Source organism: Crocodylus porosus, unplaced genomic scaffold (assembly GCF_001723895.1).
Source record: "Crocodylus porosus isolate Cpor-Errol unplaced genomic scaffold, CroPor_comp1, whole genome shotgun sequence".
Classification (NCBI taxonomy): domain Eukaryota; kingdom Metazoa; phylum Chordata; order Crocodylia; family Crocodylidae; genus Crocodylus; species Crocodylus porosus.
Window position 1 is genome coordinate 9,994,739 of NW_017728916.1, and position 9,644 is coordinate 10,004,382.

Genomic DNA, 9,644 nt, shown 5'->3' on the forward strand with positions numbered 1-9,644 from the left:
TCCTGCCCTTTGGGCAGGGGGCTGGACTCGATGATCTCCCGAGGTCCCTTCCAGCCCTAACGTCTATGAAATCTATGAAGTTTGCCCAAGCATCCCCGTGGCACATTTTACAAACTGCTAGGTATCTCCAAGGCTGGATGCCTCCTGCTTTCGCCCCGGCACAGCCCGTTCGGCTCCTGCACCTCCGTCCAAACTCGCAGGCGGCTCCGGCAGCGGCGGGTTCAGGTGTCCTGCCGTCCTGCAGAGCAGAGCTGGGGGAAATGCTTCACATTTAGATTTCATAGGCATTAGGGCTGGAAGGGACCTCGGGAGATCCCTGGAAAAAGGCTGGGGAGCATTGCAATGCACTTTTTTGACCACGTCTAGACCCGAAGCCAGGTTGATTCTCCTGTCCGTGCTTCGAGTTTGCGTGAGCAGGGCGTTGCAGGACCTGAAGCTGTGCAGAAGTTAGGGAAGAGGAAGTCAAGGCTCGACCCTTTGCTCTCCGAGGTGGGCTCTGCACAGTCGCACTCGGGGGCTGGGGTGGGCTGGTGCTGCTCAGCTTGTCCTAGCAGAGGGCTCACAGCTTTCCCTTCTTTCCCTCCATGCTTTTGAGGGGGAGGCTGTGAAAGAGGATGTGAAAGGGCAACCTTGGCCACTTCAGCTCCTTTCCCCATCTCCTGAGAGACACGTGTCCTGTGACTGCAGAGCTCATCTACAAGGAAATAACCTTCAATCCTTCTTGTGTCCTCTAAGTATTCCCTGGCGGGTGGGATTCAGGGTCATAACAGAGCTGGGACCGACGGCGTTGCCCGACCAAGCAAGCAGTGGTTGGCATGGATATGTGCTGAGCTCCCGAGCTGCAGATCTCCAATTGAAACATGCTTCTTTTTCTATTGGATTTATATGCCACCCTCTTTTTACAAAGACTCAGGGTGGCTCACAGAAGAGAGCAAAATAACTTGTAAAAATCAGGAAACAAGCAGGAAAAATAAAATAACTTAGAAAAGCCAACAGAGTAGTGAAATAAGCTAAACCCCTCTAAACAATATCCAAGCTCAGCCTGGCCTGTTAAATACCTGCCCAAGTCGGACGAAGCTCTCGCAGCGCTTCTGGAAGATGTCTGGGCTTGGGCTGTGGCAGGTCTCGAGGAGGAGGGAGCAGAGTCTCTCCCCAGATCGGGACAGATCGCCCTTGCCTGCTCTCCTGCCGGAGCCAAGACGCTTTGGATGGTAACGGGGGGCAAACAGGTCCATGTCTGCAAACTCACATAGGCGCAAGAGGTCAGCGTCCACCCCTGCTTTCTTGACTGCCCATTTCTGCCGCCTGTCAAGTCTCTGCTTAGTCGGCTGACCGAGTTTTCCTTTCCAGCTGGGCGAGGCGCTATGGAAACCCTTGCTTTTGGGTGCATTACTGATGAAGTGCCTTTACAGCCAACTGAAGCCTCACGCAGCAGAAAAGCCTGGCCTTCCCGAGCGCTGAGAACCGTTCCTGCGAAAAAGCATAATGGACTTTTTTTTGTATTTATGGATGCTGCAGATGTCTCAAAGAGGGAACACGTAACAAATGTCCTCGAGAGTCTCCTGCAGTGCCAGTTTATAGTGTTCATGTCCAAAATCAACCTTTCTTGATAAAGACGATGCACTTCCTCAGATGCACACCCAGCGCGGCCTCTCTCTGCTATGGGGAAACATCACCAGTAGCAATCCTCACCTCTGGTTTCCTTCGGCACTTCCTCTACCGCTGCCGCTCGCAATGGGAACTACATTTCTGATCTGTGAGACACGGACCTGAATAGGGAAAGGCAAGAGGGCAGGGAGAGGTAGGAGCCCAGACTGCATTTTGCAGCCAGAATGCTCTAGTTCGATGTTACGTTTTGTAGTGGATGTTATGGCCATGTGCTGACTGCGTGAGAGAGTTTACTTAGTCTCTGACGGCACATCCCGTGTTGGGTACTGAATGGGAGTTTTCCCTGTTGGCAGAGGTGGGAGTTTTACCATCGATTTGTGGCTGACTTGCATACAGAATTGTAAAGCATCCTCTGGAGCAGCACCACCTACTTCAACATTTTCATTTGGTGACAGGCCCATTTCTTCTTCTGGCTCCAAGTGCCGTCTTCCCCCCGAGGCACACGCTTCTCATCTTCCTCATAGCAAGAGACACTTGCCCTGAAGTCTCATGCCCTGAAACCACGAGAGGTGGCTGGATCCCAGCACACGCGGACTGGGCAAGCTTTCTCCCGTCCTGGGGAGAAGATGCTGTATCCTTTCGACGCTGCTTGGCCGGCGGCTGAGATGACCAGGTAGCTAGGAGTGGGATTTGCAGTCACTCCGTATTCCTGTCGTGTTCTGTGCAGCAAGGAGGTCTGCCTGCCAGAAGTGAAATCTGAAGAAGGAAGCCTATCCAGGTCCTGTTCCTCTTTGGACTGTGGATGCAATCTGGAAGCTAATATAAAAACGAGAGGACTTGGCAAGTATAACATAGCAAAAGGTGCAACGACTTCACTGGGTGCGCCAAAGAGTGTTTCCAAGGGAGAAAAGTCTCTAGAGAAAATGGAGACAGTCCATCCGATCTCTTACGTTTCAGGAGCAGAGCTCCAAGCAGGATGATGAGAGGGAGCACGCTCTCTTTAGATACTGAAGCTTGCAGAGCTGGGCTGTGGTCCAACTGTGGATCTGCGAGATACTATTTCACCTGCAGCAGCAACTTGTAGCTGAGCTAATCGGTGATGAAGAAAGAAACTCTTGCCAGGTCTGATGCAATCCACGGGTCTGTTAGGTGGTTGGGATTGACCCTGACCGGTACTCCATCCATGCCCATAGGCATCCAGTGGATGTTTTCAGACCTACTGCAAAATCCGGCTTTGGGCTTCTTTTTGCTGTCAAATTCAAAGTCTTTGGAGGCAAACATGAGGCAGGCGTGGAGCTCAGTCCCAAAGCCAGGATCGGAGGTTTCTGCAGGGTGCTCTTCCTTCAAGCTAGCTGTACCGGAGCAGACAGTAGCCTTTATCTTGGTTATCTTGGTTCTTTGAGACACCAGACCCGAGAAGCTTCACTGCCCAGGCTGCTTGCGGTCTGCTCTTTGGGCTCACATACCCTTGGGAACAACGCAGTGCAAACAGACCACCTCCAAACGAGAACGCCAAGCAGCCAAGACATTGGGAAGACCCCCAGCACAATGTGTGCTGCTTAAAACAGGGTCTTGACATGCGGTCTGCCATGATCCTTCCTATCCTGATGCTGCTGACTGTCTCAATCGTGTATGACACTGTGATTCTTGAGCCACTGCTATGGATGACAGGGATAAAAAGTGTGCTGCTGTGATGGGAAGAAAACCGAGAGGGTGCCGCGGCCCTGTGGTACCGTGCCCTCCGCACACTGCATTGCGTGGACTTGCCAGCGGCGCACAAGTAGCCCCATCAAATGAGCTGCATCAGCCAGTGCCTCCCCATGGGTGAAAGCCCGTGGAGGACGCTCAAGAAGCCAAGTTCCTGTTTTCGGAAAATGCGACAGTGCGAGCGCACGAAAACCAGGAAGCGATCCTTTGCATTTCTACTAGTGCAATGTTTTCTGACCGAAGCACAAGGCAGGGCGCTGGAGCAACCTGGGGGGCAGCATACCTTGGGCCTCTCTATATCTAGTGGACACACTGTGGAGACTCAGGCTTTTAGCCCTGGAGAGCCCTCCGCTTTCTGGTGCGACCGCCACGCGAGGGGCTTTCATACTGGCTCTATGAAAGGAATGAAAAGTTTCGTCTTTCAAGGATCAAAGGCTGGGTAAATTATACATGTAAAGTGCAGAACATGGAGGATTCTGTAACGAGGAGAAAGGGAACGAGCAGCTGGGGACAGAGCAAAAGGCCTGGTGTGAGGTTGGATTTCAGTGTTACCAAACCCTCTCAAAATCACGAGTTGCTTTCAAAAACCTCATGATTTTTCAGGCCAACAACACACTCTGGGTTCTTTCCCCTTGCTTTATGGATGCGTTTGAGCCTGCAGCATTCATATATTATTCAAGCTGTTTTCTCCCACATGCTAAAACTCTCATTTGTAGTTTTTTAAACAAGAGCTGAAACACCCAGGCCATCACATGACTCCAGGAGCTGGGGACTTCAAAGAAAATGTTGACTGTCACAAGAATCAGGATAAAAAAAAATCAGAACTGGCAAACGCTGCCTCCATGCCCCGATCAGGTTTCTTTTGGCTTCAACGAGCAACTATATTTGCTCTGAAAACGAAGCTGTTGCAGCCGGCAGCAGGTTTCCAGCACCAGATTGCTGGGAAACAACAGGTTGAGGAGACGGTTTTGGAAATAACAGAGCTGTGTGCTAGTCAGCTGAGTAAGGGCTTTGAAAAGCAAGCAACTCTCCTTACACAATGTGAAGCTTCAGGTGAAAAGCAGCAGCACCGGCTGGCTCTTCTCCTTTTCCCCTGGGCTACACGATTCGTTCCCAGCGACAACTGTGGACGGTTATTGCCTGCGCAGGAATTGGGAACTGCATTTTCCCCCCCACCAAACCAACCGTAAGGAAGTCGGCGACGATTTTGAAAAACGACGGCTGCTTTCTGTGGGACGTTGCCGATGCAAAAGACAACAGGGCTTTTCTTCATTGATGGCATTTTACACTAACTCGAGGGAGGCCACGCAGCCAGAGTGAGCACACGGAGCCGAACAGCTCCCGACTCATTTTCATACCCTGCGGCAGCTCGTTGTGTAAGAGCACACACGAACACACAGCCTGTGCTGGGGCACAGGGACTGGCCTCGCTTAGTGACAGGAAGGCTTGGGGGGATACAAAGACCTCATTCTTCTGTCCCTCCTCCCTTCCTTGTGTCCTTTGGCAGGACTCAGGCTCTGTGTAAGAGTATATGTGCGAGGCCAAATGAATAAAGTTGCCCTATTGGGCTCACCCTTTGTGAAACCATCCTTTGCAAGGGAAGACACGGTATCGATCTACAATGCTCCGACTGTTATCATCCGATCCAGCTAGTTAATGCGGGGCTGAAAACGGGGTGACTTCTCTCCCAACACTGAAAAAAATTATCCACCGGTCCAACTAGCTTACTAGCATGCGCTAGGAAGACTGTCTTTATACGTTCCTACTTCAGCATTTTGCTTCGTGTCAGAGGCTTGAAGGGCAATATGTTCAACTCCGAGGCATCATATATTCCACCACTAAAACCTTGTGCAGAGCCCCTGTACAGAATATTAAATGATCCACACTCTCATGCATGTTGCTAATGTAAGAGATTAACAGTAACTTCAGTTTCCTGGCACCTGGCTTCATTTAGGAATAATTACAAAGCACACAATTAGTAGAGTGGGGAAAAAAAAAAGAATATAATGGAGACTAGTAGGATGACTTACCTCTACTTTCAGGACTGCACAGCTTTTCAAGAACTCCTGAATGTTTCCGATGCAATCCTCTTCATTTTTGGGCTCCAGGCAGTACTAAAGAAGCAAAATCCCCCACGGTTACTGTAGTACCTTCAGCGCAGTCTGCATGTTGGATGTTTGACATGTGTGTGATCTATGCCGAATTAGGGAAGCTTATCTAGGGGGAGGATGGGGGTGGCAGGCAAGCTGTCGAACCAGGAAGAAAGAGCCACTGGAGGAAGTGATGCATAAATCTAAATGGTCGGCATCTTGTTTTTGAATGTCAACACATGACAGTGCCTTAAGTGACAGCGAGACGCTAATGACCTTTAAGAGCACGCTGCCCCAAAGCACCAGGCGTGCCATCAGAGGGGCACATCAGCCAGCACAAGTGCCGTTTCCGAAATAAAAGGTCCCCGTTCTGTAAGGAGGAAGGAACATATTGTTTCTGAGCCTTTTACTGGACAGCCTTTTTTCTGCGTGGCCATTTCATTAGCTCTGATCAGGATCCTTCCTCTTTTCCCCCTTGCAATTATTTGTTGCTGATTTAGGCTGCCTGTTTATGTACCCAGGAAATGGATGTACTGATTAGCAAGGCATTTGAGACGGATTAATTCAATGTACTGGATTGGCTGAAAATGGCGGGGATAAAGTGCTTTTATTTCTGTTCAAGTCTGGTTTTTTACCCGGTGAGATACAGAAAAATAACATCACCTGGCTTCTTTACGTAGTTGCACAGTTGTATTTACCTAGTTGTATTTAAAGCTCAACTATTCATTGTCTGCATTATTTCCATTGTGCTTCTCAAGCAGGGTGCTGCAGCACCCTGGGGTGCCATAAGATCCTTTGGAGGGTGCCAGGGGATGCTGGACAACATTAGCACCATTAAATGTAATAAATGAAGTTTTGTAGGAAGATCGATCAAGCTAAAATGGACTTCTGGAAGATTAAACGTTTTCACTTTTAAAACGGAAGAACCCACATAAGGCAACCGACTCGGGTGTAACTGCAAGTCACACGCGCAATACTGTTGCCTGATTTTGCCCAACAGAATAACTTATCAGCCAATCAAAGACAATAATTCAGTCACAAGATAAAATACTCAAGTCCTCTGAAACAGGCCTTCCGCCCCAGAAAAGAAAAAGCCAAAATGCACGGCACCTCCCGCTAAAGTAGACCACTCTGGGTCCACCAAGACAGGTCCTGCAGCAGCGCTGCGCCGCTGCCATAGTAGGAAGTGAGCAATGGATTATATGAGTGAGGTCGTTACCTTTTCCACAGATCCTGGCAGGAGCCGATTCATCAACTTGCAAAGCACGACCCCATCTTTCAGGGAAGTTTTCAGGAATCCCCCTGGATCACTGATGATCTTTTTGGGGGAATCCAAAACTCCTAAGGAAATAAGCCATGTCACCGCTTGCTCTTCTGGGTTCATTGCTGACAATTCTGCCTCCAGCGCCAATCTTTTGTGCAGCAGCGAGGTCTAATCTAACCCACATCCGTGATTGCCTCTTCCTGCCTCTTCTAGGGCTTGCAGAGCTAAGGCTTGACACTTTTTTTTTTTTTTTTTTGCATGGAAACCCACTGACTTCATGGCTTCAATACCAGATTAACCCCAATTAAAGAAACATGCTGTGTCTTATAGTTTCTAGTCCTTGGTGAGTTTGTTTAAATATACTGAAAGTAGATCTCTGCGTTACACATTTGCAGCATGGCAAGGTGTAAAGGTTAGATCTTGCTCTAGTTACGTATTTCAACCACAGTTGCTTTTCAACTTTGAAAATGTAACAAAAAGACTTCTAATATAGTTTAATACTAAAACTTTCATTTTCAAAATCCTCTCTCTCTATATCTCTCTCTCTCTATATATCAGTTTAGTTGCATTGTAAGATTTTTCCTTTCCAGATTCTGTATAATTTTTTTCAAATTTGACCATGAATAAAGGGGAAAAAAATGTTTTGTGGAAAAACTGTACGACAGTTAATAAAACAAAACTGCCTCATGACAGGTGTTCAAGAGGTTTCAACTAGCTTTTCAGGACACCACTATATGAACCATAAAGGCATATGGGTGTGAGATACTGCACTCAGTTCTGGATGATGATGTACGGTGTAATCAGACTCTCTTATAAGCCAAATATGGACAGTTAGGAAGCCCGAGGCTGAATCGATGCAGTCATTGCAGGTTAGTCCAAGCTGCGGAGATTGAACTGATAAGCAGCTGAACAGACGGTCACTTTTGATTTCTGAACTGCAGCCACCTGCCTGCAGTGGCCCAGGCCAGAAGCTACAGGGCACTGGAGCACGCCTCCCTGCTTGGCTGGAGCAGATGCTTGGGCCAAGGCTAGTCTGCCTACCCTCCAAAGTGGGGAGTTGAGGGGGAGGTGCAAAGCATCCTGGGATGCTGGGGGACTGTAAATTAATTTGGATCTGGGATAGAAGTTAAATGAACCAATTTAACCAAAATCAGTTCAGCCGGATGCTACATCCGTCCAGGTTCATCTTAAACGGGGTTTGGCCATTTTGAAAGCGGTTTACAGGCACTGAATTTCTGTTGTGTTGCAAATCTGAACCAGTTTCCGATCACTTATACCGGTTTATGTGCAATTTCTGTCCCAGCCTGTACAAAGAGCCCAACAGTGTAACTGCAACTGTTATCACCCAAGACACTAATTTAGAAGCAGGCAGCTGGCCTTTCTTCAAATCTGTTCAAAACTGACCCACCTTAGCAGAGCTGAAAACCTAAATTACTTGCAGCAGCAAGCTCACACTTCCAGATGATTGAGAAGGCATCTGGGGCAGTGGGGCTAGGAGCCAGCAAAGTTGCACTAAATAGTTGGACCCAGGAACCCAGCTCCTTCAAATCAGTAACTCGACCCTCCAAGTTGTATGTAACCCTGCTGTTCAGGGAGAAGCCCTCTGTAAAAATAGCTTTAGGTTACAGATTGGAAGCTGCAGGCCTATAGCTGGAGACGGCTATTTTCATGTCATCACCTCTGGGGAACTATTCAGACATAGCTGGAAAATAATGGAGGACCATACACAAAAATGTGGAGGCAGTTACATGAGCAGTTTTATGCCTGGAAGTTGTACCGTACCTCCTTGGTTGGCCCCGAGAACCCAGGAGCCGATAGTCAGACTGGGATGCTTACAGCTCAAGGGTTTAAATAACAGGTATTTACATATGGATGATATCAAGGCTATTTCCCTTCTCTGTCATTAGCTAAACAGTGTTCTCAACTTCCCCCTGCGATTTAGGTGCTGCCCAAAGCCAGGACTAGGAAGCACCACTAAGAAACTTCAGGTTCCCATCCTGCAGTGACAAAGCTGCGCCTGCTTTTACATTTTTCAGGAAGGGCTGAGGTTTCCCCCGACACGTCCCCCATCTGTAACGGGCCTATTACGATCATAGGAAAGGAAGGCTAGATGGGTCACCTAGTCCAGGCCCCTGCTCAGGACAGCGCTGTCCTTGACGAAACCATCCCAGTCAAGCATTTGTCTAACCTGCTTTTGAAAATGTTCTGGGATGAAGATGTCACTGCCTCTCCGGGTGGCCTGTTTCAATGCCTGACCATGCTCACAAGATTCTTCCTAATCTCCAACCTGACTGTCCTCTGCTGCTTAAGACCATTGCTCCTGGCCCTGTCCCCTACGGCCAGAGAACAGTCTGTCTCTACCCTCTGTACAAATCGCTATTCGGGTATCTGAAGATTGCCTATTAAATTCTCCAGACTAAATAAGCCTCATTTTTCCAGCCTTGCCTCATACGTTTCCCAAGTCCCTAATCATTTTTGGCAGAGTCTGCTGGACTCTTTCCAGTCTGTTCACATCTTACTTCAAATGTGGGTCTCAAAATTGGACACAGTACCCCAGGTGAGGCCTTCCCAGTGCTGAACGCAACAGAAGGATCACTTCCCTTGATTTGCAAGCGACCCTCCTGTTAATATAACCCAGGATGCTGTGGGTTTTTTTGCAACAAGGGCACACCAACCGCTTACATTCATCTTATTGTCCACCGTAACCCCTGGGTCCTTCTCTACAGTGCTGCATCCAGCTAGTCTTTCCTCAGTCTGTGCTTGGTGTGAAATAATTGCATGCGTAAGTGCAGGATTTGGCACTTTTTACTGAATTTCATCTGATCGTTTTGTTCCTCCAATGTATCCAGGTCCTTCTGAATCCTAGCTCTGCGCGCCAGTGTTTGCAACTCCACCTAACTTGGGGTCGCTTGCAAATTTGGGAAGCACGTATTCTATCCCGTCATCCAAATTGTTAAGGTTGTTAATACCAGATG

At 48.5% G+C, this 9,644-nt stretch overlaps 1 protein-coding gene across 4 annotated transcripts in view; it reads right to left on the reverse strand.

Moving 5' to 3' along the window:
- The window catches only part of ARHGEF6 (Rac/Cdc42 guanine nucleotide exchange factor 6), a 50,087-nt gene extending 42,958 nt beyond the window's left edge, over positions 1-7,129 (reverse strand). For all 4 annotated transcript variants that reach the window (XM_019536433.1, XM_019536431.1, XM_019536432.1 and 1 more), the window contains exons 1-2: positions 6,625-7,129; positions 5,346-5,429 (exon numbers count right to left, since the gene is read on the reverse strand). In XM_019536433.1, the coding sequence (XP_019391978.1) occupies positions 5,346-5,429; positions 6,625-6,789 (249 nt within the window). In that variant the 5' untranslated portion in view covers positions 6,790-7,129. The remainder of the gene's footprint in view (positions 1-5,345; positions 5,430-6,624) is intronic.
- Positions 7,130-9,644: the final 2,515 nt, after the last annotated feature.